The 27,795-nt window shown below is 46.4% G+C and overlaps 2 protein-coding genes and 1 long non-coding RNA gene across 5 annotated transcripts in view; all 3 read right to left on the bottom strand.

The window, feature by feature from the left end:
• CLTC (clathrin heavy chain) overlaps window positions 1-3,263 on the bottom strand; it is a 30,988-nt gene extending 27,725 nt beyond the window's left edge. The window contains exon 1 of one of the 2 annotated variants that reach the window (XM_035342900.1): window positions 2,997-3,263. In XM_035342900.1, coding sequence (XP_035198791.1) covers window positions 2,997-3,038 — 42 coding nt within the window. In that variant the 5' untranslated portion in view covers window positions 3,039-3,263. The remainder of the gene's footprint in view (window positions 1-2,996) is intronic. The other variant, XM_035342901.1, reaches the window with a different exon arrangement.
• Window positions 3,264-4,318: 1,055 nt separating this feature from the next.
• DHX40 (DEAH-box helicase 40) lies at window positions 4,319-18,762 on the bottom strand. 2 transcript variants are annotated; one of them, XM_035343256.1, is made up of 17 exons: window positions 18,569-18,762; window positions 18,239-18,384; window positions 17,642-17,761; window positions 15,974-16,204; window positions 15,714-15,780; window positions 15,074-15,205; window positions 13,553-13,652; window positions 13,012-13,098; window positions 12,294-12,476; window positions 11,678-11,758; window positions 10,831-10,988; window positions 8,903-9,017; window positions 8,505-8,613; window positions 8,091-8,185; window positions 7,486-7,555; window positions 6,951-7,179; window positions 4,319-5,280 (listed from the first exon to the last, which is right to left on the bottom strand). In XM_035343256.1, exons 1-17 carry the CDS (start codon window positions 18,705-18,707, stop codon window positions 5,144-5,146), a joined length of 2,199 nt encoding a protein of 732 aa, XP_035199147.1. In that variant the 5' UTR covers window positions 18,708-18,762; the 3' UTR covers window positions 4,319-5,143. The 2 variants fall into 2 exon arrangements, with proteins under 2 accessions (XP_035199147.1, XP_035199146.1); XM_035343255.1 differs by having other exon boundaries at window positions 4,319-5,283; window positions 18,569-18,761.
• A 1,357-nt stretch (window positions 18,763-20,119) lies between these two features.
• LOC118176423 lies at window positions 20,120-27,795 on the bottom strand. Its single transcript, XR_004755410.1, has 4 exons — window positions 27,507-27,795; window positions 27,237-27,433; window positions 24,561-26,827; window positions 20,120-23,146 (listed from the first exon to the last, which is right to left on the bottom strand). It is a non-coding gene; the product is annotated as an uncharacterized LOC118176423 (long non-coding RNA).

Here is a 27,795-nt window from a genome sequence, read left to right as displayed (position 1 = left end):
GCGCCACTGCCTGCGATCACCAGCACCTGCTGCGAGGGACGGGCTGTGGGGACATGCTCATGAACCGCTTGGCTGATTACTCCCATCCAATTAGTCGATACACTCTTTGTGTTGTCTGGATTCTTCCTTACAGACTTTGTCCTACACCTCTGCAAGAACACTCCAAGCTCAGGGGCTTTAGGAAGCCACGTCCACGAAGCCGGGTGGGAGAAACACCCCAAAGCAGTGTAGGGCACAGCCTTCAGCCCGACTTGAAATACCAACAGGAGGCTTCGATGCATCAAAGCAGTGCTGCTGTAGCAGAGATTTAGTGGCTACAGAAGAGTATTTATGAATGTCTTCAGTCACAGCAGCACGCCTACTCCAAGTTCAGTTTTCAGGATAGCGTGGCTGAACTAGGCGGCAAACACAGCTCATCCCCTGCTAACTTGTCTCACTCATCAGGAACCTGTACTCTTGGAAAATCTCCATGCTCCTAAATAAGCAGTTGTTTGTATTTTATTTTTTTTAATTTCACCCCTCCAGTTCAGAGGCATCAACCCACAGAATCACTAGACTTGGATACGAGCAGCCAGATTTGCAGCCATTCAACACGCCACACGCCCCCTGGACTGCTTCCTCATGGCTACTTGGAATAAAGCTCCACTATAAAACTTTATGGCGAGAGCCCGGTAGTTGTGATAGCGAGGAATCAAGGTTTCTCCTTGGAAATTCTCAAGGAAAAGTTTCTCCACCGCGTGTTGTTGCTGTTCTGTGGCAGGGCAGGCATCCACAGTAGACAATACACAGATAACACCCCGCGTATCTGCAGCTCCTGAGATTTCAAAGCCATGTAATGGCACTCGGGCCTGACAAACAGCCTGAAACCTGACTACACACCTGGGTTTTACACTAAGTAACTACCATGAAAGGTTACTTAAACCTAGGGAAAGCCCACAAGCCACATCTCACTTGGCCACCGTAGACCTTCAGGGCTGAAGATCAGAAGCTTTGTACAATTACCTGACCGTTCTCTGACCTGCAGCGGATCCATGGAAAACTGCTGCCAATTAACATTGCACGTAGCATGATGGTCTTCTGGACTAATTACGAGCATCTTCCAACGATAGCCTTCCAAGAACCTCCCCATTCACATCCACCACCTGCCTTTTTCTGAGCCAGGCCCCACTTGGGTACCTCGCCATGCCATTAAACATTAGCTACAAACTCACAAGCATTGCGCAACGCCCCTGTGGCAGTTTTCCTAGGTGATGGAGGGCAGGCACAGCTCAAGACATTGCATTACTCGATCCATCAGGACTCCAGTGAGCAGACGGAAACACGCTAAAGCTGTTCCGGACAGCAAAAACATTGCGATATCAACACTTCTGCTCTCAGAGTCGACTCCAACAGCAAGTCAGATGTTTCAGCATGAAAAAGGCACCCCCAAAAAGGCAAGTTCCTCCGAGTTTTTTCAATGAAACAAAAAGAGGAAGCTCTGGAGTTGCACCAAACTGGAGCATGATGGGCAAGAGCCATGTGCACGCAGGCTCAGAAGGCAGGACACCAAGCCTTATAACGAGCAGCTCACAAAGGCAGTTGTAGAAAAAACTGCTTAAATCAATACTCTTTGTTAGATGGGACAGGAGTAGATAACTTCCTCAGGCCAAGCAGGCACGTCCCATGACCACGCTGGCCCGAAACCTATCAGCACTCCTGGCGTGCAGCAGATGAGTTTCATTATGTAATTGTGCTCATGGCATTGGAGACCTGGCACCCTGGCACATGCAGGGTTTGTATCTTTAATAATGCATCGTAGACATGCTGCACAATGCTTTATTAGGAGCTGGGCTACCCCCAGCTCAGTTTCACCCCAGAACAGCAGAACCTTCCCAACACCCAGCTCTAGGCTCTGCTGCTGCCAGCAGATAATGTTTTTTCACTGTAAAATAACATCACGGCTGTGGCAATTCACACAACAAAATGAGTATTTTGCAAGGGTTCTTTTATCAAGGTGCCTAGAAATTAAGCTCTTTCAAGGGGGGTTGGAAAGAAGTCACTGCACTTCGTGTAAGCACGTTAGTGCCTGCCCCAGCCAGCCACAAGCCACACACGTGAGCTGACATCCCAGGGAACTGGGGCTACAGGGGGATTGCCAGAAGCTGGACATCAGAAGACCCAACTTAGACACATCAATGTAACCTTTATTATGTGAGTTCTCCGCAAAAATTTCTCCTCAGCAGCGAGGACAAGCTGAGCACCACCAGAGGTGCAGGAAGCCAGGAGGAGAAGCCCGGCTCACAGCGCTTCTCCCTGCACCCGTCAGATGCCAAGCGCACATTGCACAACCGTGTCACCGCTTCCAGACCCCTCCCTGTGCTCCAGCTTCACCCACAGCCACCGGCTGCGCGCCGAGAGGACCTCTCAAATTCAACCAAACCCAGGATTTGTTATTCAAATTCGGGATTTGTCCCCGGCGCCTGCCCAAAGCCGCCTTGACGAACCCGAAGGCTCGCTCGGCTGCGATCTCCCAGCATCCGGCTCGGGCCCGCCGCCACCCTGCCCGCACCCAGCCCTGGAAGCCGGCAGGCACCGGAGGCGGCTCGGCCCCGCACTGCCCCAGCCGTACTGCGGGGCCAGCCTGCGGCAGCGCTGCCGCCGCGCTCCGCCTCTCCGGAAAGCGGCGCCAGGAGCGGCGACGGCGACAAAAACCCGGAGACCGCAGGCCGGGGCGGGGGGGGAGGTTCGCCCCCACACAGGGGAGGCCCGGCGGTCTCCCGCTGCCCCCCTCCCGCCGCACCGGAGAGGCCGCGACCTCCCTCCCCCAGGGCTGGATGCCCGCCCCGAGGCCTCCTCAGGGCCCAGCGGGCCGCGAGCCCGCCCTCCCCCCACGGAAGGTGCCCTTCGGGGCCGGCCCGTGAGGGAGCGGCGGGGCCCGTGAGGGAGCGGCCTCCTCTCCCCTCCCCGCCTCAGGCCCCGCGGCCTCCGCCCGCCCGAGGGCAGCGGCCCTCGCTCACCTGGAGGTGCTCCTGGAAGCGGATGGGCAGGATCTGAGCCATGGCGGCGGGGCTGCGGCTGCGCTCCGAGGCCTGCCCGGCTTTGGCGGCGGCGGCGGCGCCTCCTCAGCTGAAGGGGGGGGAGGAGGGAGCCTGGCAATGGCGGAGCGCAGCGGGGCAGCGCGAGCGGCGAGCCGCGGCCGGGCGGAAGCTGCCCCCGCCGGCGGAAGGATCCCGCGGCGGCAGGAAGGGGCCGGCCCTCACCTGCCCGGCACCGACCTTAAACAGCGCCGGCCCGGCGGACGGATACCTCCCCCGGCTGCGTCACGCGTCCTCCGCGGGGCCAATGGGAGCGGCGGAAGGATCCGCCGCCGGAAGGGACTATTTGAGCACTCCCCCCCGCCCCCCACGGCTTTTTTTTTTTTTTTGCCACATCATGCGACCGAGGGCCGGCTGCGTCACTTCCGGTCCGCGCTCGCCGCCCCGGCGGGTCACGTGCCGGGGGCAAGGTGACTCCGTGAGGTGCCGCCGTGGCCCTCCGCGGGGGGTGGGGGGGGGGGGGGGCGGTGGGGGGGGGGGGGGGGGGGGCCCCGCCGCCCGCCCCCCGCCCCCCCCCCCCCCCCCCCCCCCAGTGCTCCGAGTGAAAAATAAGCAGAAATAAACGATAAAAAAGCATCACGGGGGGACAGGAGGTGCTCTGTGACCAGCAAGAGGCTAGGGGGGGTGCAGGTGACGGGATATAAATACACCCTGAGGGAAAGCTGCCATTATTTGCGTTTTTTTTTAAATTTTATTATTATTATTTTTAATAAAAAGGCTCCAGGTTCAGCAAAGGAACAGCCGCTAGCTTCTCCAAAGGCCCCTGGCTGCCAGGTGCCCTTTAGGAGCTGAGCCCTCACCCTTTCCATTTATTTTAAGAGGCACATTTTGCAGGTACAGGCCCAGAAGCGAGGCCCCACAGCGCAGCTGCTTCCTCTTGTGAGGAATCACGCCTCCACGCTGCCCCTCAGGGAAGCCCGAGGCTTTTGAGCCCTAACGATGGGGCCACAGCCTGCACAGAGATAAAATACTCCATATCTTACACGCGGGGCTAGCACTTACTTCTAACATCACCTCAGCAGCCCGCTAGTCACCTGAAAAGCAAAGGGAGGAGATGCAGCTGCACCCAACTGAGGCTTGAGAAATGACACGAGGGGTTCCTGGTGTGGGGAAACTCTTATACAAAAGGTGACTTACTGCAAATGGAGAGCAAGAGAGGCAAGCTTGCCCCTGAAGCTTTATGATGACTAAGCATCACAAGGCTTTAGCTTTTTTTTCCCCCTCCACACAAATATATAACAAGGTAGCATTTCTTTATACGTTCTTTATATACCTTAGAAACAGACTTCTTCAGAGCAAAATCCACACAGTTTAAAAATATCAGCCACCAAAATCAGAAGAGCATCCCCCTGGGTAGCAGGCCTGCTGACAGACTGCAGGATGGCACCTGGCTGTTTTCTGCCAACTGGAGAACTCCGCACAGTGCTAAGTCATCCCTGACAAAAATTATGCATTGCTGGCAAAAACGTGAAAACATTTACAAAATACTTTGCATACAAAGACATCTTCGCTCAGAACCATCACCGTACATGGTACAGCACAGTACACAGTAGGAACATCTGTAAGAGAGAATGCACGTGGCAAACGTTCCTTTGAATTTAGATCAAGATGGCTCCATTGTTAAAAGAGCACTCCTTACACATTTTTCCTGAACATCAGATAAGCATAAGGATTGTATAGCCATAGCCATACAAAGTAAAATGAATAAAAAGGGACAGTTCTGCTCCTTTAAAAAAAAGCTTTAAGAAAATCTTATTAATGAAGGCACTGAGCCCTTTCTAAGTCAACTGAATGCCACAGAATTGGCACCACGGTAGGTATCATGTCTTCACCCACAGCTGAAGCCACGAAATTATTGCCTGTGACACGTGGCAACAAAATTCATTTTGGTAACTTTTCCTTGCAGAATGCAGCAATGAGGATCACGTCTGTACGCCTCGGCAGCCAAACGTACCACAAAGCAGAAGTTCTCCCTCATTCTAGTCAGTCATCCTGCATTACGCAAACACACCCAGAACAACTGTACCACGCTGCCTTTCCTATTCCTGGGAGCAGACCAGCCATGAGCATCAGCCCATTTCGTTCGACGGGCTACTTAAACCCTGTGCTCTTTGCTGCTTTCTCTCAAGATAGCGAGCTCGGGCATCCTGTATTGATTTATCATCATTCCTTTTCTCCAGCTTCTTTGCAGGGTTGTCTTTGACTCCTTCTGGAGGGGGAAAGGAAAGAGAGACATATACTCTTCCGTGTCAAAAACAAAAAAAGCCAACATCATTACAATTCCCCCAGTCTGTAAAACGTCCAGACAGAATTCCAAATGTTTTTCAACTACCAGTCAGCCATTCAAATGAGTTTCAGAGAGGACAGGCTGTACCAAAGAGGAGGGAAAAAGTAAATAAATCATACTTTAAATCCCATGTCAATATTTGCAGTTGGGCTCACCCCACCCCCAAACGTATATCTTGCTTTTTATTGCAACAGATGCATCTTCTGTTCCATGCACCCATTTCTTCCCTAAATTTCATGTCTCATACTCAGGTTTAGGCAGGAAGAAGACAGCAGTGGGAACAGAAAAAAAAGTTTAGAATATCTTCAGAAATTTCTGGAGATAGGAGGAAGAGGGAAAAGAACACACAGATAAAGCAGTGGGAAAAGTCAATACACCGTCTCACACACCCTTAGAAATGCATGTTTTCTCTTGCACCCACTGAGCTGAGACCTTGGAATTGTTTCTCCCAGAAGCAAAGAAAAACTGTGCAAGTATTTCCCGCTTTACCAAAATAAATAATAAAATAATTAGAAGACTCTAAGAGTCTACATATTGCGTGAATGAAGCAGCTAGGATTGTTCTGTCTTGGAGTCAGGTTAGGAGTTCAGCTCATGCTGCAACCCTCCCTTCCACAGAGCACTAAACTAAGCGTTTGTCAGCTAGTTGAATACCTGTTTTTATAAGGAGAAACACAACATTTGCAAGGACAACCTCAAGCTCACTTACAATTGCCTGGTAAAGTCAAAAAGTTGAGGGGGACAAAGAAAAACAAACTCAGATCCCCAGACTTCAGACAAATAGATGAGGGTCCCTTCTGTTTTCCAGTAATTCAAATATCCTTTCCAGCAAATTTATAATCAAATCCAATTCGTACTTTTATGATTTAAAATGGCTGTTTCATACAATTACAAAGGAGAGAAACAGATGCCGTTCTGAGAACAAGAGTCTACAGTTTTTCCATCATTAAGGAAATTGAAGAAAACTCTATTACCAGTGCCGGGCTGTATACTACATTAAAATTTTGGAAGGGTGAGTTCTGTAGTAAAGAGGCCCTTTGAATACTTGGCTGCTTTACAAAACCTGCTGACAGAAGAATCCAAAGAATGTCAAGCAGCCAGATCAGTTAGCATACCCCAGTTTTAATTAAAAGACAATTTATTTAAACCTATGGCATTAAATTAATTGTCAGAAAGACATTCACTGAAGTGTGAGTTACTTTTTTTAATAGCCCTTAGGCACTCTCTCTCTCAGGTCACTATTATCAGCTCATAATTTCTATGGCTTGCTACCCTTTGCAAACTTAAAGAACAGACCCAAAATGCTTCTATTCCACTCTTGGTGAAGTTCTGTCAGGTGTAATAAACCAGAAGAGAAAGCACTGCAAGAACCAGTAGGAAAACAGCACTGCACGCAGTGCCAAGGTACAAAAAGGATTAAAGAGCTGCAATAAGACAAGAAAACGGCTAGACCAACACATATCAAACATGCCAAGCACATCCAGATTAACACCTACTCATCCAGAATGTGTTCCATGATACAATACACACACACATATTCAACATACCGAAGAAAATAACACGTGACAGAAATACAAGTATTATGCTTACCACACTGCCTTTTAAGGTCCTCCTTATGTTTCCACTTGGTTATTTCCTCTTCAGTTACTTCTTCCCGTGCCACGCTGCTCAGTTCATATGCATCAATTTGATGCAATCTAGGCAACAAGTCTTTGACCCACTCATAGCGAACAGGACACACTGTCCGGACGTAGATTTTGGATGTCACTGTGACATCATGGAAGATGATCCACTCAAGTCGAGTCTCCTGGTTATATAGCTTAGAAATACAAAGATTAGTTCAGAACCGTTAAAAAATCCAGAGCACCCTCCACTTGCATCTTCCAAAGCTTCATATGCAAGAGTGAGGTAAAGCTGACATTACCCTAAATTTACCAGTTTTGAAGATATAAGGCTCCTTCCCAGCCTCAAAATGAGTAATATGCTCTATGCTCTAGGTGACACTACATCAGTTTTCTTCCTGGCCATAAGTTAGCGTAAGTCAAACCAAAAGGAAGAGTTTACAAGGACTCTTATTCCTTTTACAGACCCTTTGCTACTTTACTAATAGAAGTTGGCAACTTACTGTAGATGAAGGATGGATATAGACTATGCTGCCGTGTCCATCCATCGTGCAGAAGGTCCTGGCTGCAGATCTAAAAGTTTGGTGAAAAAAACTATACTGAAACATGCTTTGCTGTGATTAGACAGCAACACAAACTAAGCAATTCTGCAGCATAGCAGAAAATATTCAGATATATAAGCAAGGGAAAATGTTTCCAGAATTAAGAGCAAAAAACAGGTGATGAATAAAGTACATCTGTCTGATTTACCACAGTAGTACTGCAGACGTAGCACGATGATAAACAGGGTTTGGGACTGTAGTTTTTGACTGCCGTGATAATTCGACATCTTCGAAGTGCTTTAGCTTAGTACCTGGCAGTACTCAGCAGCTTGCAAGTTCATTTAATAGACAGAAAAAGTACTGTTCCAAGGATGTAAGCAACTTGCTCAGGAACATCATGGGAGCCAGGAGGCAGACTACTAGCCCTGCCCAGAACCACCACCTATAGCTGTAACTGCCACTTTTGTAACAGCACAATATTGCTATTCTGTTTCAACATACAACTACATCCTTTAAAATCTGCATTATATATTTTCCATTCAGTTTATGGAAACTTTATTACTTACCTCCTAGCTACATTGATGAAGTATCCTGCACACAGACATCTCCTTAGTATTTCAGTTCTAGAGCCTTCAAATGTCTCTTTAGGGAAGTCTGGCAGCTGGATTAAAAAAAAATAACCAGGGTATTTGCTAAAGAAAAAAAACTGTACATACCCCCCTCCATCCCATGGCTTTTAAACTCCAGATTTCTCACCCTGCAGAAACCATAAGGAAAGGAATTAAACCCTCCTTCCTGCTTGTTACCACCACCATACCTGTTAGTTACACAAGCTACAGGAAGGATGCTCTAATAAATATCTAAGTGTATTAGCTTCTGCTGGAGAAAGGCAGCAGCCATCTGGCAAAGGGTCAGTACTCCAGGACACGTCTTAAACACAAACTAGCATAACTTGATGATATACAAGAAGTATTTTTCACCTGTTTCAGTTTACTGATTATTTCCCGAAGTTGTTTTTCCACACTAAAAGCAGATTTTACAGCTCTCCAATGGATCCAGTATTTCTGGCACCAAGCTGAAGGAGACTTGCTGAGAACACAAATACTTGCATTATGAAGAAGCCCTTTGTAAACTGAAGGCAGAAAGTTGCCTCTACTTTTTGTTATAGTCGTACAAAGAAGGCAACCTACACAGCCAGATACTTTGTTAGTTTAAATAATAGTTGTCTTGATAGAAATTACAGATCACAATAAGGAATCAATCTGCAGTTAGGAGTAAGTACAGACATGTACGTATATGGAATATATTCAAAAACCATCTGCAGGTGGGAGTTAATGAGCAACGCAAAACCACTTACTGTACAGAAATCAGTTTATACCTTGTTTTGCACTGTTCAAAAATATTTAAGAGGGTTGCAAAGTCGTTGCAACCTCCCACTTGTGAGGAAAGTTCCTGGTGTTGAAGTTCTGCCTCCTTTTGCTTCTGAGGATCACCTGAGGAAATAAGTTATACCTCACTTTAACAAAGTCATTTTTATTTACCACTCCTACTTTATCTTTTATTAGCACATCTCCAAAGTGTGTTTGACAGTCTTGTATCTTTATTCATGTTATTTTTAGATTTGTCTCTCCTCCACAGCTGCAGTTACAGTTCTTCCCCCCTTTCCGCTACTGCTGAACAAGAGTATGTAGATGCTATTAAATCTGTAATTAATCCCATCAGTCAGCCGTAGGGATGGAGATTTCTAGTCTCTAAGAAAAGTTACTCTCACAACCAATTCAGATGCCAACGTGGAATGATAAAGGAACAGCAACCCTAAACAGCTCACAGAGATCAAGTGAAAGTTCTGCCTGAGGGAAAAAAGCAAGACTGCTGGAATCATCACAGCACCTAAGCTGTTTAACTCAGCGTATGTCCTACTACTGAGGTACAATAGTGATGGAGGACTTAAAAAAAAAAGTCTAGAAGAAAATGTCATCCATGAATTTAGTGGGACTTTGCCTTCATTAAATGCTAGGAATGTACTAATAAAGGCAAACACATTTCCAAAGTGTTATTTTAAGTTCTGAGTACTCCCTTGGTAGAGAGGGATAACGCTGCAGAGGTCAGTGTATTGCATTTCTGCTGCACTGCAGGTATCAGAAGTTTGTGGGTACTACAAGTAACACTGATGAAGGAAGGGGGCCCGTTCATACACGTATCACACACAAACAAGTGTCTTCAAAATGGCAAGTCTCTGTGTTTGTGTCATAATTTTAATGTGTTTGTGTGCTGGAGAATAACAAACGTGTGCTCTAGCTAGCTGAACAGATAACAAGTGCATATTGCCAGATGGAGGATGGGAAAACAAAAGCACATTTGTGGCAGTGGGAAAGACCCAAGAGCAGAATCCAGGCTATCAGCACTATCAGCAGTGCCTTTAGCTGTTGCACTAACAGGCGCAGTTAATAGACTACAGAGATAACTGGACAAAAGCCAATGAGTGACTTGAATGGACAAAGGTCTCCCACAAAGATCGTGCTACATACAGTCTTTTCTCAGCTGGGGGTGGGCAGGCGTGCTGGGGAATCAGGCAGAAAGGAAAAGGAGATGGGAAGGAGGACATGGGAAACTGGGTTTACTACTATCAAGAGGTGCTACCTTGGAATGCCAGCAAAATTACATTTCCATAAAGCCAGAAAAAAACACTGGAAATGGAGGCAGTGACAAGTTGAACTTCTCACACTAACTTAAAAGCTTTACCTATTCAGTGTTACTGAAGACAGAAACCCATCCAGAGGTGACCCCATTCCTTAAAATTTAATTAATCCGCTCCTCTGGTTTATAATTAGACCAACAGCAGACACCACCACCAAAACATCTGCTGTGGTGTGTTCCTTCCCCCCTCACCCCAAAGCACAGCCCCCCTCCTATGACCTCTCAGCGCTCCATTAGCTCACCCAGATGTTACTTTACAGCTCACAGCCCTGGGACAAACACAAACCAGTTCAACGCTATCTTGAAGCCTTTGGAATAGCTGTTGTCTGATTCCTAGTGTGCAAAATGTCCTGACTCCAAGACCACAGAAAGCTCTAAAAGCATACGGGCACATGTATATTTGCCCAAATCTTAACATTCTTCACTACAGATCTTTCTCTGGGAGACAAGGCACTGCACGTGAGGAATCTTCCTCACACTGCAATATAAATGCTGTTTAAAGCGTTAAAGGTGAAGCTGTGTGTGCTGCCCAGACATTGTCTGAGGTGTCCCTGTCCAGGCTGAATTCCCCACCTTCCCAAGGCTGCTTTGAGGTAAGGGGCTTCCTACCTGGACGAATGAAAACATTTTCCACAGACAACATGGCTGCTATGGGAAGCAGCATATCTTCACAGCCAAGAGAAGCGGCTTTTATGACAGCACAGGTCAGGTTAGGAGGGAGGGGAAACTGCACCAGGAATTCACCCAGTCTTGTCACGTGGCCTCTCCTTATTGCAGGAAAAACAACAACAAAAAACAGATTCAACAATACTACATTTAGATGTAAATGGGAACAAGCACACAGTGTTAGCCACCATATGGATAAAGAGCAGGAAATAAATGCTGCCCTCTGAACTGTTCTAATACCGCAATCTGCGTGCGCCCAGACAGGTGCTGGAGGCATAAAGCGAGTGTCACTAGCAGAAGAACCTTTCACCTTTCTCCGGTTTGCCTGTGCCTACTTCATGGCAGGCAAGGCTATTTAAGTGTTTCAGATGCTTAAGATTTTTTTTATTTTTTATTTTTTTCCCCAAGAAGAATTCCTGGAAGCTTTGGATAAGATCTCCCTTCCTGTCTTGAGTTCTCCAATGGGTCTCACAGCCAGTGCATAAGCTCCTTCGTCACATCAATCTAGGATCTCCTATCAGGAACTACAGCACAGAGAGTTGAATTTGTAAGTTGTTATTGAGGAACTCTAGGACAACTTGAAGAAATTAATCTCTCTCTCAAGTCCTAAGCTATGCTCTAATTCTATTTTTACAATGAGTATATTAAAACCCAGTAGTTAACTTCCTGGTCAAATGAGGAAACAATTTATTGCTGGGGAAAGTCCTTTAGCCCAAGTGAACAACTCATTAACAACAATTGAACCATTAAATTTAAATTCTTGCAGTGGCTACACCCCTTTATTTTTTACCTGTCAATAGCATCACACTGGTAAAGTTGCTTGAGAGCTTCCAAAATATGCCTCTCTTCAGGACGGTCCAAATAAGGAAATCTATAGTAAAAAATGTTTATATTTAAACAATATTCATATATTTAAAAAATGTTCATATTTAATAAAATACTTTTGTAAGCTTCCAGTACAAGTTATTGACCAAAGAGTGCACAAACATCTTCCGTATATGGGCATATTACTAAATACACAGCTTCGTGATGTAGAATTACGACAGCAGACCCAGCACGGCCTATGAAAAGATTAGCTATATTTTCTGCGTGATTCACCCTAAATTTAAACAGTTCCACGGAGAGCTAGCTTTTGTGCTATCAGTATTTCAAAGGAGCACTATTCATTTCAGAGATAAGGAGGTAGTTTTGGCAGAACCTCGCACTGAACTTGGGCTCAAGATCCCATCTGGCATTAAAGATTCTGAGAAGAACAGCAGAAAAGCTGACAAGCTGATTGTATCGTCCCGTCACAGTTGGCCAGAGACCTAATCCTGCCTCCTGCCAATAGGCTCTTGGCGCCCGTGCTGCTTTGCCTCTGAGACCTCAGGAAGAAAGTGATAATCCCCCTGCTCCACGGAGGTTACCTTATGACATCATGCACAGAAAGGCACTTCAAGGTCAGGATCACAGATGTCAGACTGGTTCTCTTGATCTCTGGGACCGTGTGATCAGGCATACACTGCTCCCAGAACTCTTTGCTGTATAGCCGGTAGCTTTTTCCAGATGATGTCCTGCCAGCTCGGCCAGCTCGCTGCATTGCTTCACTTCTGCCAACACACAAAGGCAAGGGGAAAAAAAAAAGCAAAACAACAACAAAAAAAGAAAAAGCACAAACTTAATTCATTCCATTTTTAACCGAAGCATCACACTGTAATAAAAACAAGTATCTATTTCTATGCTTGTAGATGGAAGATTTAATATATTGGGCAGCAGCTGAGAAATCCAGCTATACAAGGAACAGCAGAATGAAGAAGCATTTCTATTCAAAGGACGATTTTTTTTAATTTAAACCTCTCTGAATCAGATTGTTGTATTGAGCAAACATGTGAGCCGCTGTCCAGACTACAGACAATACATTGTCAGCTCCTCCTTAATGCCTGTAATTTCTGATAAGAAATTACATGTTCTGAACAACTTTTTGTGCAGCAAACAAAATACCTTTGAATTACGAAGCCTCAAAAGACCCCACTTTCCTCTTGTGCTCCCTCTTTTTTTTTATGCTCTTTTGTAAGAGCACCTGAAACACAATTTTGTCAGAGCACCTCCCAGAAACACCAAGCAAATCACCTTTTTCAAACTTACTTTGAAATGGGAACCACCTCCAGTATGTCCAAGCCAACTCGCGGGTTATGATTCAACTGCTTCACAAATCCACTGTCTACTACGTACCTGAAAAAGATTCATACTCTGTCAGAGAAGACAATAACAGAGGCCTCAAAAGACAGACAGGCAAATGCCACACGTGTATAAGATCAGAGCAGTAACACAGTTGCCCTACATTTGCTGCAAAGAGGTAGTTGCACTTTGCTGGCCAGCTGTAGCCCCGCAACAATTTGGTCTACAGGATGTTACAAATAACACCTCCCCACACCCAGCAAGATTATGCTGATTTACGGGAGCTGATCTGATTTCAAATTAGGTTCCAGCAACATTAGTCATTTGTAAGACTACACAATAGCAGCTGAGGTATTTCATTTACCCACTACACGGACAAAGAAGGCAACAGGCAATTTACCAGATGGGTAGGGAAGCAGAAGGAAGTCAGATGAGTTTTTCCAGATCTAGGACAACTTTCTGAATTATTCTCTCTATTACAGCTTTTATAAAGGATAGGAAACAATACCTGACTCCTTCAATTGTCAGAGATGTTGCAGCGATGTTTGTGGATACCACACATTTTCTAATGCCTGTGGGAGCTGGCAAAAATATTCTTTTCTGTTGATCTGAAATGGCAGGCAGTCAGTAAAACAGTGATATCAAATCATCTAACACTAGACAAACTCTAACGTTTAGTGAAATTTATTTGAATGAAATTAGAAAAGGCATCACAAAACATTTCAAAATATAGATTAGGTCTTATTTTAGCATATGTCAGGAAACAGAGAATATACCCTTTATTGTTTGCCTATTCAAGAAGATTTTGAGATCAGGAAAGACCAACTCTCCTGGATATTTCCTAACACAGAACTAGGAAAAACAAATGTCACCTGGTCTTAATGGAATCTTCAAGAAGGATTTGAAGGGTTTTAACATATCAGAGCAAGTGAAGATGAACATGAAAAGATTGAGATAAACCCCTCATGCTTCCAGCAAGTTTTCTTCTAACATGTAAAAAAGTAACAAATGCAATTTCCTTTCATTCACTTACATTTCCAAAAAACAACAGAAGGAGGTAGAAATTCAGCCCTCTCCTGAAATTTGATTTTTTAAGACATGAAATTTCAAAGTATCAAAATCCTTAAAATTCTTTCTATTTAAAAGGTTGAAATACAATGGCCTCTGAGAAACCACCAAAAAAGGAATTAAAAACAAAATCTGTCAGAATCTAACACCTAGCAAGGATGGAGAAGGGAAGAAGCTACAGCTTTCTTTTATGCAACTTTTCATTTTGCTCTTCCAAGAAGATGAGAACTTTCTGCAGATCTTTCCCAGATCATTTCTCTCAGCAGCACTTCTAGATGGAAATTATTGCTGTCCTGCTCTTCTGAACGCTTATTCAGCCTCTTGGCATTCTACATACCACACCCACACATTTAAACATCACACTCGAGATCATCTGAAAATACAGCGCCTGTGTTCAAAGGTCAAAGTGCCTTTGTTTTTTTTAAACTCTTCAAAATTAAATGTGATATTGCTGCCAAATAAAACAGTGACTCACTCTGATAACCTATACTTTCTATATTGCGTAACACTGTATTCTTTCAATCTTCTTTTACAGGTCTACTTTCAACTTTGAAAATATACTGGCAGGATCTTTTCCATATAAAATAAAACGAAAGTAAGATGTGAAGGCCCTAAAAACAATAACTGAACTTTTAGTGTTGCAATATCCCCTTCCTAAGCTGGAGACATTGATACTACGTGAAGCAATTCCCGCTATTTCCATTTCCAGCGGATATGAATTTTAGCTGGAAGCTATTGCGTGAGTGCAGAGAAAGATGAAGTGTCATTAGTTTATGAACACCACAAAAAAAACAAACAAAAAACCTACACACACAATAGTGCTACAACTTTGTAACAAAAGGGTTAATGAATCTCATCTCTGCAGTCACAATAAAAATACTTGTGCAGGATGTTGTTTGTAACAAGTCTTAGAGTTAACGTTTACATGAATTAAGTTCCATATGACATTATTTGCTCTTACCTGTTGACATTGACCCATACAATGGTAGGATAAGCAGGCCTTCAATGGATCGATCGTGCACTTCATACCGGTAATCAATAGACTCTGCTTTCTTGAAAAGGAGGTCGCAAGCTTTTTCTATCTCGTTTTGACCTGAAAAACATACAAGAGCGTTTAAATGACCTGTTTAGCCACAACTCTGCCTTCCTCACTTGCAACATCTCTGCACAAGGCTTCTGCCAACGTTGTGGTCACCCATCCCGCTGCGAGAAGGAAGTGGTATTTATGAGAGTCAGCCTCGGTAGTGACAATCCCATCTTCCCACAGTGCCTCTCACCATGGCTTTTCCCTAAAAGATGACTGTGTAAGAGCTTCGTATGTCACTTTCGGTGCCTGGCACATACCCTGATGTAGATTTGGGGAGTTAAATAAATTCTTCCTTCCGAATTAACAACTAAACAGAGCGATAGGCTCATAGGCCTGGATATACCTTAACATGCTGTGGAAACAACCACTTCACAAGATTGTCAGTCTGCAACTTTCCTTTCTCTATTACCGCTCTGGAACAACCTGTAAAGCCATTGGAGGGCTGTACTGGTTTTGCTGACAATGAAATACTTTGCCTGGAATGACCACTAGCTGTTGAAATAAAGATTCTCACCTGTCAGGAAAACCAAGATGTCACCTTCTGGTTCATTTAAGTGGATATCCAATGTCACCTTCACAGCCTGAAACAAGCAACAAACAAGCCAATATCAGCTGGTAACAGAACCTCACACTTTCAAAGACCTCATAGTACTAATTATTTCCTACACCTTGCTGAGATACTAAGAACACAGCAATCCAGCCGCTGAGTCTTGGGGCCTTTAACAGACGACAATCATACTAACAGAGTGTAACACAAAGTAAAACAGATCAGACCTCCGTAACATATGCAGAGCTTCCTGTGTCCCGTGGGCTGAGCAGGTTGCAGAATATCTCCTTTACTGGGTAACTTCTTCCTGGAATGTGCAGCACTGAGCAGTGTCCAAAGAATTCTGAGAGCTTGTCTACCTCCAGGGTGGCAGACATCACCACCACTTTCATGTCCGTCTTCCTGCCTGATGGTTTCTTCTGTAGAAATAGTTTCTTCAGCAAACCAAATAAAATATCCTAGCAGAAAAAAAAAAAAAGAAGCAATTTATGTTAGTTCCCCAGTCATCCTAGAAGTGTCTGATGAACTAAGAAGGGACTGAGTTTATGCCATGCATATACAGAAGACAGAAAATGACGTCTTCAGTGCCTACACACTCAGAAGAACACATACACTTAGCCTGGTCATCTCATAAGAACACTGATTTCTGTAATTTAATTAATGTTTCATCAGCTCTTTTCACAGCCTATAAATGGAATTCTTTGCTTTTCATTTTTATACTCTCATGGTCAAGTCAACTGCAAGAAAGGTCAATTTCCTCAGATCAATTTTAAAAAGTTATCTTCATCCAGCATACGTTACCTGACTGAGTGGACACCCTCCTTTGTCGTACTACTTATTGTTATCACTTCAGAACATGTATTTTACTCTGCATTGCAGTGGATTAAAAATCTGCTCCCTTTAATTAGTTACAGGTGATGGAGCCGTAACTTCTCACATCACTCTAGCTCGTTTACTTGTGATACCCTCAGATGCTTGAGGACAGAAGTGGGATGCAGAAAGCATTGTGTCTTTTCCCCAGGCTGACTAGTAGGTTGTTTTCCCTGTTCCCACGGCTCACTACTTAGGACAGTCTGGACATAGACTCCTTGTTTTTGCCAATTCTTTGGCTTCCCCACACTCTCTCTCTCCCACCTAATGCCTGTGACACAAAACAGTCTCTTAGGGACTGAGTCACTTGAGTCTCACACTGCTCACCGCAGAAGGGTCAGACTGACATTTGACAGCTTTCAGCACTTAGGTCAGTCTGGATACCTCCATGACCCCCAAACCATAATCTCTTTGCACAGCCACATACACACCCTACAAAACGTTAGGCCTTACAGTGAGAGAGATGTTTCATGCTGGTTTCTGTTTGTGTGTGTTGTTTTTTTTTTTTTGTTTTGTTTCCTTGTTGCTTTTTTTTGAGGGGATGAATGGTAGGGGCTACAACAGTTTCAACTGGTCACAGGTAGCATCTTATTTTCAGGATACACAGCATGCCATGAATCAAGCAGTGACCCTATGGTCTTAGAACAGCAAGAGGATAAAGCACGTCTGTAGAAAGTCATCCAAAAACCTTGAGAACCATGCTGATTACCTTTTTGAGCAGTAAAAGAGACATGTCTAGAGGTCCATACAGACACAGTGTCAGGAATCCTGAGATCTTGTCTTACTGCAGGAACTGACTCACTGTGAAAGATTTTAGGTAGTCACTTAGCCTGTTCTTTGCTTTGGTAAAACTCTTCTGTCATTAAGTACAGATGTAATTTCAATATGTAAACCTCTTACAGAATCTTCAGTTGAAAGCAGACTTGAAGGAAAGAGTACCACATTTGTATTATTTTTACCAACAAGTTCCAATTCCCCCTTTACCAATACCAAGCAACACCTGCGTTCCAGAAGGAGACACTCACAGTGCTAAGGCTCCGCTCGTGGGCTTCGTCCAGAATGATGACACTGTACTTGCTGAGAAGGGGGTCGGCCAATATATGCCTCAACAAGCAGCCATCCGTCATGTACTTGATGGCAGTGTCCTGAAAGGTTCAATTAGATTTTCAGCTGTGGTCCTGGTTATTTACAACAATACAGGTCAGATATTCACAAAGCACAGACACACACACACACTGGGATTGTATCACACGACTTTACACACAGCAATCACAAGTGTTTGGCAACATTACACAGTGGTGGGGCACAGGAACAGGCTGCCCAGAGAGGCTGTGGGTGCCCCATACGTGGAGGTGCTCAAGGCCAGGCTGGATGGGGCCTTGGCCAACCTGATCTCATGAGCGGCGTCCCTGCCTATGGCAGGGGGTTGGAACTGGGTGATCCTTGAGGTCCCATCCAACCCGAGCCATTCTACAATTCCACGATAAGTGAGTTCTGTGACAACCCAACCGCAGCTCCACCCCGCTGCGACAGCTTCCCTGGCTCACGTGAGACCAAAACCTCTTCTGAGGCTTTCTGCCCCGCATCCCCGAAGCGCCCCCGCTCCCTGCCCGCAGCCCTACCTGTGAGGAGCAGTCGTCGAAGCGCACCTGGTAGCCCACGACGGTGCCCAGCGCGCAGCCCAGCTCCTCGGCCACCCGCTGCGCCACCGACACGGTGGCGACGCGCCGGGGCTGGGTGACACCGATGGCCCCGTGCTCGGCCAGGCCTGTGGGGAGAGAAACGGGGGGCGAGGGGGACTGAAGGGGGGGCCTGAGGGGACTGAAGGAGGGGCTGAGGGGGCGCTGAGGGGGCTGAGGGGGCGCTGAGGGGGCTGAGGGGGGGACCCCGACCCCACCGCCCCACACGCTCCCGAGTGGCCTCGGGGGGGGGGGGTCTCCCCCGGCCGTTACCTGCCTCGAAGAGGTACCGGGGCAGCTGCGTGCTCTTGCCGCTGCCCGTCTCGCCGGTGACGATGAGGAAGGGCTGCCGGCTCACCGCCTCCACCAGCGCCCGGCGGTAGCGGCGGATGGGCAGGCGGCCGCCCTCCATGGCGGCGGGGGGACCCCGGGGACCCCCGCCCGCCCCCTGCCCCCCCCCCACCTCCCCTCACGCGAGCCCCGCCCCCCCAGATGACGTCACCCCATGCGGAAGCGGCGCTGCCGCGCGCACAAAGGTGACGCAGCGCAGTTTACCGCCCCGCCCACCCACACAAACCACGCCCACTGCTAGCTCCGCCCCTCCAGTGCAGGCCCCGCCTCTCCCCGCGTAGGCCCCGCCCCTCGTGTACAGGCCCCGCCCCCACGCCCCACCTCCGTCCCTCAGGCCGCCGCCCTCAGCCCCACACAGGGCCTGCGCCTCCCCCCCATGTAACCGAAATTGTTGTTTTTTACCCCAAATCTCCTGGGGGCCTGGCAGGGGTGAATTATAGTGTGAAATCAGAGGGACCGCAGCGGTTCCCTCGCAGTGCCTGAAATACCCATCTCCAGGAGGAGGAGATGCGAGGGAAAATGGCTCAAAACCCCCAGATGTCTCTCAAAAGCACCATTCGGCCACACCAGGCCTGGCATTCCCCCATAACAACCGAACTCAGACATGGCCTGAAGGTGGCAAGCGATGAACGCTTAACACATGAAGCCAGGCTGCAATCCCAATCCCCAGGCCGAGCGTGGCTGCTGCGACAAAATCCCCGTTCCTGCCAACGCGCAGTTTCTGCACCGCGCTTTGTCCCCGCCGTGACGTCCGTTCCCATATGGGCCCTGACGATGTTAGCGTTCCACCCTCCGCTGGGGTGAGAGCCGCACCGTGCGTTTCTCGTCGTGTCAGCCCGAACTAGGCCACCTACCGACTCCATTTACTGGCAGCTGCCTCCGTTTGTGCCTCTGACACAATGGGAGAAATATTCACCTGCTGGCTCAGGCCTCAGCGTGAAGGCTGACCAGGAAATGCTTGCGAAGCACTCTGGACCTAGGAAAATATTACCTCAGTCTCCACAGTTGCCAGATTCAGATATTTCTAAACCCTATAAATATTTGTTTAGTCTGTCTAGAAACCGGCATGGTAAAGTCATGGCAGCTAAGATGTTTTCTGCCCTGCCGTATTAATACAGCCAGAGAGAAGAGGTCAGTGCAGGAAGCATTTCATTACAGTACTACAGCTACAAAAGATACCTGGCATTGTGTCCCTGGGTTTATTACTTTGAGGTGTTTGCAACAACCTTTGCCCCCCCAGTAAATAAATAAATAAATAAATAACAGAAAGACAAATCCCTTCTCCAAAGCAACAAAAACTGCCCACCAGTTGCTGACAAACAATTGGCATGTACTAACATGAAGATTCGTACTTTGGACAGCATTAAGGTGTTTAGGCATTCTGCTGGCATAGATCGTCCATTTCAGTCTGAGGCTGACCTGTAGCAATTACCTAAAATAACGTAGATGCTGTTCTATAAGCGTGAGAAGCACATCAGCCTGGCAGTAAGATTGCTATAATCATTCTACAGCTCTGTTCACTTAGGTACATAATGGAACACGTCAATGTGCTGTATGCTGTTGCATCCCTTTATGAAAGCGTATCATATTTATTTCCTCACGATGTACTAATGCTGTATTGCTGCTAGTAGCTTGCTCAGTTATCATATACACTGCTTTACTATTTCCTACTGGAAACTTCAAACACACTTTTTGGTAGTCTTTTACTGATAATTTTTATTACATTATTATATGGTTTTCATAGATACATGTGTATGTATGAATGCATGCAGACATGCACATTCTACTTGATTCTATTTAAATCACATACTGCTTTTGGCACGCACAGGGGTAGGTAAGGTTTTTCAATTTTCTTTTTTGTCCTCCTAGCCTGGGAATCGCAGATTTGGGTTTAATCAGCCTCTTTGCAGTCCTGAACTTTGTCCTCCTGGAATACAGTGCCATTCATTTAAGGATTTCCCTCTGTCTAATAAACATTAATGAATCACACTCTACAATTCCCTTGTGATGTTATCTCAGTTTCACAGATGGGGAAAACAGAAACAAATTAAGGGGTCTGCGCACACCACAAATCAAAGGCAGAGCTGGGAGAAGAACCCAGTAATCCCCGCACAATTCCCTGCTCTAATAACTCTGTAAAAATACATCTCTACCCGCACAGCTGCTCTGTCAGTAACTGTGCTACACAGGGTAGCATGGTGACTTTCAGGCTAGCCAGGAAGACTGAAATTGCTCTTTTCCTAAGGTCTAGCTTTACACATAATTGCAAATTACATGTAAAGGTGATAGAGGGCTGCAGCTTTGCCAGCTTCCTGTACTGAATTACCCCTGAGGATGTCTTTTTTTGTTTCTGCGCAGAGGATATCTTTTCCCTTCTGATGAGCAGAGAGGTAATAGGATATGGTGAATATTCCAATCCCTTGAGGTGCACAACAGATTTATTGCTCTTCCCAGAGGAGAGTCCCAGGTTCCTGAGGAATTTTCTTGTCCTTGCTCTGGACAGAGCAGTCCGTTCCATGATGAACATGGCATCCCTTGATGCTTGTGAAGGAAACCACATCTATTAATTACATTGAGCAAGTGAAGACATAATTGCTTTGTGCCTGTGGAAAGTAGGGCCACATTTTAGAAGACAGATCCCCGAGCTTTAATTTCACTACTGACAAAGAAAATAGCCTGAAGTTCCCACAAGCCGTGCTCCTGTCAGCCGACCAGCAGTTCTTCTGTCAGCCAGGATTTCTGTGGCACTGGCTCTGAGCTGTTATTGGAAAAGCATTATTCTTAAAACAGAGAAAGAAGGTGTTAGACACAGCAAAAAGCAAATGCCCCTTTACACTGCCATCTGCTATCTTAGAATGCCTTGCCACAAAACATTTATGAATTGACAAGTTTTCTTTCAATTTTTCCTCCACTTGTTACAGATTGCTTCTTTCTGAAGACAGGACCAGATGCCTTAGCCTTTCTCCTGCACACCTAATAGCCTTGTGCTTAGCTCCACAGAAAACAAGAGCCCATGGTCTGCCAGAACAGCCAGGTTACTCAGAGACACCTTCACAGGTTTCTGCTAAGAAATACTGCAGGGAAGAACAGGGAGGCAGAACTGTGCAGTATGCACCGAGGCCTGTGCCTGCCTGAGGGCACCTGAGGTTCGTCTGCTCATGGCCACAGCCAGGATCTGGCCCACAGCGAGCCACAGGTGCAGGATCAGGTCTCAGCACCCCAGCTTCGGCAACGTTTCTGCACAAACCTTGCTGTGCTCAGTAGAAGAGACATGGCTTGCCCACTACAAGCCCCAACTGTTTATCTTAAAACCCTGTTTTCTTTCAAGTTGGTCTATGACATGCCAGCAATTAATTTTGTTAATTTACCACCCTCACACATACTCCTGCATCACCCTTTTTAAATTTAACCACAGTGTCAGACGTGTCAGACCCGCAGCTGTTTCCGAGGCCGCACACAAGTGATTGCTGCTGCCACTGCCAGGTGCCAGCACGCACAAAAAGGTCACGGGCCGGAGGACTCGGCATGGCTCAGCTGTCCTCATTCTCACACAGGGCTCAGTCTGTCCATCTGTCCGTCTGCCTGCTCACACATGGCAGGCAGGTGAGGGGCTGCATATTGGGAATGATCCCGTGGTGATCGTACAAGCCACGGGCATCCACCCGAAGCACCCTGACTCTAGGCCTGTGGTACGTGCAGCACTGAAAGCTCATGGCGATTTTAGGAACGCCTCACACCTACACTTCGGTTACAGCCCGTGGGAGGCTTCTAATCTATTTCTGTGTGCTAGACAGGATTATTGTTCTCCTGACTTCCTTATCAGATGTGATAAATCAATAATTTACTCCACGTTCCCATTAGAGTGCACCACAGCTATGAATTATATGTATTTCTATGAGTGGAAAATAAGCAGATATCCATCCTAAACTGTCTTGGAATTGTCCTCTTGTGTATGTGGCAGCACCTCCTACCACCCAAAGTAGTTTTATTTCCCCAGCTGTTCAATCTAGGACAAAATACTACACTTTTGTTCTATATTAGGACTGCAGCACAAAGGCAGCTGTTTTCACAGCCTCGGTGCTCACGGAGGGGACTGTGGGGGAAGAGTTAACCCCTGGCCTGAGCTTGTCTCACAGCGAGTCATTAAGAAAAGCCAGATCTCCTCCATACTCTCCCAAAATCAGATGGTGATGAGCTGCATGCACCCACTGCTTTCCTCCCCTTCCCATGACCCACAGGGTCAGCTGTGAATACAGGTCCATCCTCTGCTTCCTTCCATAGCCTTGCTTTGGAGTTTCTTCTTCCAGTGATACAGGGTCTCCCCAGAACCCTTGGGAAATCTTTTTAGTCAAAATTCCCCTCATTTCTCCTGTGGTCTCCCTCATGATACGTTACTCTGGGCCACCATGAGCAGCTCACAGGCCTGCTAGGCCCAGCCACTTGTTGAGGTGTCTCCTTGCCTCAGATGCGGCCTTCAGATCCAGGAACAAGGAAATGGGCCTACCAAACAGACCACAAAAAACTTGTATTCCATCTGTGAATCTATGGAGCAGAGTTGCATTACCCAATTTCCTCTTGTCCCCATGTTTAACCCTTCAGTATCATCAGCTGTGCATGTCCACAGCACCCAGCAACAAAGGCAGAACCCGCGACAGCCACACACGTCCCGCTAATGGCTTCGTTCTTCCACCAGCACTGGAAAAAAAAAAGCTAAAACAAAACCAAATCCCTAGCCCTGTGTAATTGTGGCCCTGTTATTCATAGATCTTAAGTTGTACTCCTTCATGAATTTTAATGTGCAGTCCATTTTCTCTCCACTAATCCTACATTAGGCTGGAAGCCTTTAAAGACTGAACATTTTCCCTCCTTAGCTCTTTATTCCCTGCAGCACCGCAGCGCGGTGTCCCAAGGCATTGCCCTTGTCGCAGCTGGTCTGGCAGCTAGGCTGAGCGACATCAAAGTGCTTCCTTATTAGATACTCCCGTTTCGTGCACCCGTGACAAAAGCAGCTGGCCTGTTGAACAGACACCCTGGGAAGAGCAGCTTATGTATTTTGTCCATGATCTGTTGGCATGGATATGAGCTGCGCAGCATTTGAGATAACACCTGCTTGTGGATCTTTAACTCTGCACTTCTGTGAATCTCTTCTTCTAGATAATCTCCACTGGGAACCACTGGAAGTGCCCCAGGAAGTTCCCCTTTCACAGGAATCGCAGAATTACTGGGTTGTTACTGGTAGTGGCACACAAGGGCAAAGCACAGTCAGTTGCACACCGACACAGACCAAAAGGTGCTCAGCAGCCTTATTTCAGATGGCATTTAGATGTGAAAGCCAGACAGAACCATTAGATACTCTAATCTGACCTTCAGCAAAATGCAATCTGAGCCTGTTATTTCGCTACTAAATTTAGTAATTTGTTCAGCTGAAGTGATTCTTCCAGAGGGAAGATGCTGAGGCTCGGTTTGAAAAGACAAGGAAGCCGCAGCTTCATGTGGTGAAGTGCTCTGCCAGTCCTGCCCCAGGAGAGACAGTCTGCAGCAGGCCAAGGCAAGGTGTGCTCTTCTGCAAATTGGTAAGGATATAGCAAGCCCTTCCATGCGTCTCACAGAGCCTTGTGAGAGGAAAAAGGGGTATTTTAAGTTCCTCAACTATAAATCTCTAAAAATACAGGATCTTTGATGTATAAATGCATGCTAAGGACCTTTTTGGCGCTACCTACAAACGTTCCCAATTGCCACTAATTTCACTTTTCTTGCAGAACCAGCAGTAATATTCCTTTTTTGAGATACACAGAACATACTCAGTATTTTAATGATTCTGTCCCTGGGGATACTTTGCGCCATTCACACAACAAGCGGGCACAGGCAGAAATGAATCTGAGTTAAAATCTGATTTGATTTAAACAACACTGACCTTATGAGAAGCGTGGAGTCCGAACCAGGCCTGCAAATCCCATCTGTTTCTTATTTCTATAATGGGCAACCTAAAACCCTAAATCCAAACAGCTCTGAGCTTTGAATCCAAATTTTGCAGCTTGAGTCCATTACTAGCAATGACGACTGCTAGCCCAGCACAGACTTCCTTCTTAAATTGTACACTGTGATTTATAGCACGACATTAAGCGAAGGAGACGTACAGCAAGTTGGCTAACAGCTAATCTGAAAGGTGCTTGGAGGCAGAGCCATGGGCTGCTGGATAAGTTGACCGCATATTTGCTCCCCATAAAATTGTTATCACACTGCTCTTGTGCTTTTGTGATGTTTTCAGGGTTAACGGATGCTTGAGAACCACTCAAATGCTCCTCTGCTGTTAGGAGCTAATGAAAACCTGTGCTATCTCAGCATGTAGTGTTATATTAAGTTACAGGTTTTGCTGTTTTCTCATCTTTTCTCTCTAGACAAAGTGGAATTTGTTGTCAGAAAGAAGATATAATCTGAAAAGCAAGCGTTTCTTTAGGCTTTTATGAAAAAAATAAAAGAGAGGGTATTCAGAAAAATCCTTGTCTTTGTCCTTTAATTCAGAAAAACAAAGATGGTGAAGGCTCTTCTCTGAGCATGAGATGAATTTGGCAATACCATTCCCATTAGCACAGAATAAACCCTTTAAATATATAATGGCCTGAGCACAATACAGATTAGAAAAGTAAGTGTGGAACTGTAAGGGTCCTAATTATTTTTCACCCATCCACCTTTATATTAAATACAAAGTTCTGATGTTTTCCCAGATGCAGGGTGAATTATTGAATATTTTAAGTGATGCTGTGTTTATAGAGCTGCAATTACCCAGTATCTGCCTTTGTTTGGAGAAGAATCCCCATCCGTCCTTGCTAATGGCTTCTTCTGATCTCATCCGATATGGAGGATTTCCTGAGCATATTAAAAACATTATTCACTCTGCCTTTTTAGCTTAGCCAAAGATTTAATGACTCCAGCATCAGAACTGTCTGTTTCGCTCTATTTGATCTAGACTTACTCAATGATGACCAATGCTGAGCACTGTGCTTCCCACGCATGTGGAGCTGAGGAGATGAAGGAGTTCTTTAACTGGATAGACTACAGATTATTTTGGGTAAGAACTCTAGTACTTGGTACAGCTGAGCTGTACTTTCAGGTGTCCAAGGCACTCAAAGGTTCGTACTTCCTTGTCTCACTGCCAGGGCGAGGGGAACATTAGCTTTGTACAAGGAACCTTTGTGCTTTACCTGGGCTCCCCGTTACATAGCCCAGGTAAAGCCTGATGCTCCTGAGACCTCGGTGGTGCAGTGCTGGATCCATCGTGGGCGGGATGAGGCAGGTACCTAAGTCCAGCAGGCCTTGCACTGTGCATGAAATGCTCTGCAGCAAGCTGCCCTGTAAAGGGGGTCTCTCTTGGCGTTTGTGCACAGTCCAGGTTTCCTGACTTAAACACGAGCATCTTGACTGACATTCCAATCCTAAGCAAAAACCACAAAAAGCCAAGGAGAAATTCAGGCCTGCTGCTCATATGTCCCTTAATCTGGAAAAGCTCAGAAATACAATTCCCTGCACCCTGGAGCAGAACGAAATGACCTTGAAAGCGCAGCCTGTGTCGGGGATCAGATCTTTTTGCAGCATGTGGGATTCCAGTTCAGCCTCCCGCAGGCCCTGCAGGGCTGCACCCTGCCCCTCTGGCACCACCGGGACCACCGGCACTGGGCTTCTTTCCAGAGTATTTGCCACCTGAATCTGTCACTCACTCTGAGATTTAGAACTTCTCCATCACATTCCAACCCTGTGTAAACTGCGTTGCTGATGGTAATTTTAAATCTGTTCTTTTTTTTTCCCTGTTCCCCTGCATTTTGAGATGTTTAACTGAGATGCAGTACCGGATAGACTCCAGTAAGCTGGTTCATGATGCGTTAAAAAAATCAGAATTACTGCTTGCTGGTCCCTCTCCTTGCAGTGCAGGACACTGCCTCAGCACACCGCGTGCTGTGGATTTCAAATCACTGCCGAGTGCCGGGAGATGTGGTCAGATTCCCGTTTGCCTTCCGTTCCAAGGCACGACCAAAAAAAATTATTGTCAGAGTTCCCCCTGTTCTTCAGTGGCCACCCACATGCTTATGACACTGCAGCAGTTTTACACAGCACCGCAGGGTGAGCAAAACCAAACTCTGCAAGCACGACGCACTTAGGCATCTGTGGGACTGAAAATCCATCCATCTGTAATAATTTCCACATGAAAAGCTCATCAGACACGTCTAGTACACGCATTAATAACTCATGCTAGTGCACACTGACAGAAATACTGATTTTTCCCTAATTATTTTTTCTGCCTCGAAATATGGTTTCCTCTGCCTGCCGTGAATTGATCTTTTCATCCCATCTAGTTAGCAAATCTACAATTTACTATTCGATTAACGTTTCACGAATGAAACCGGTTTGTGATGCAGCCACCCAGTCCCAGCGTGAACTACGGATTTGTGCATTATCCTGGCACCGCTCTGCAACCCCCCGGGGCAGTCTGGCACCTCTTCTGATGACCCAAACAAGAAAACAAGTGCAAAACCAGGGAGAAACTATAAAGGAAAAGAAACCACTGGGAGCTGGTGGGCTGCAGGTAGAATTTCACCTTCGTAAAATGTTACAGCCAGGAGCAGGGCACAGCACAGCTGGGAAAGGAGCATCCTGCACCCTGCATCCAGAGGCTGGATCGCGGTGCACAGCTCGGGGCACTGCATGTCGGGCTGGGAAGCATCAGGAGAAAAAGCACAGCGATGAGCAGAAATATGGCAAACACGATCCGTGCCAAGACTGGAGGAGGAAAGGCTGGAGACAGACATGGAAACAGTCTTCAAATATGTAATAAAGTGAAAAAAAGATGCAAAAAATAAAACCAGACCCGAGGGGTTGGCCAGGACCAGGAGCGGCAGCTGCAGCTCGCAACATCTCCAAGCCCCGGGAGCCACCATGCGCCCCCCCGCAGCAGGCAGCTCCCAGCCCCATCCCAATTAACCGTCTCCTAATGACTTTCAGAAGCGTGAGGATTTCCTTAATTATACGACGCATTAGACTGTAATCAAGAAATCAATCCTCGCCGCCGCCCGAAGCGGGGCCGCTCACGTGCAGCCCGCGGCATGCGGGGAGAGGCGAGGGGGCAGACCCAGGCCAGGAGAGATTCGGCCCCTGCT

Source organism: Oxyura jamaicensis, chromosome 19 (assembly GCF_011077185.1).
Source record: "Oxyura jamaicensis isolate SHBP4307 breed ruddy duck chromosome 19, BPBGC_Ojam_1.0, whole genome shotgun sequence".
Classification (NCBI taxonomy): Eukaryota; Metazoa; Chordata; class Aves; order Anseriformes; family Anatidae; genus Oxyura; species Oxyura jamaicensis.
This window is presented reverse-complemented; position numbering and strand designations above follow the sequence as displayed.

Bases quoted from the DNA above. Each gene is read 5' to 3' on its own strand.
- DHX40 (XM_035343255.1), bottom strand. From the start codon at position 18,707: ATGGAGGGCGGCCGCCTGCCCATCCGCCGCTACCGCCGGGCGCTGGTG. The intron at 15,206-15,713 runs GTGAGAATCTTT...TATGTTTTTCAG, and splicing joins CATCTTGGTTTTCCTGACAG to GTCAAAACGAGATAGAAAAA. The intron at 13,099-13,552 runs GTATTGTTTCCT...AATCTTTTTCAG, and splicing joins CTGACAATTGAAGGAGTCAG to GTACGTAGTAGACAGTGGAT.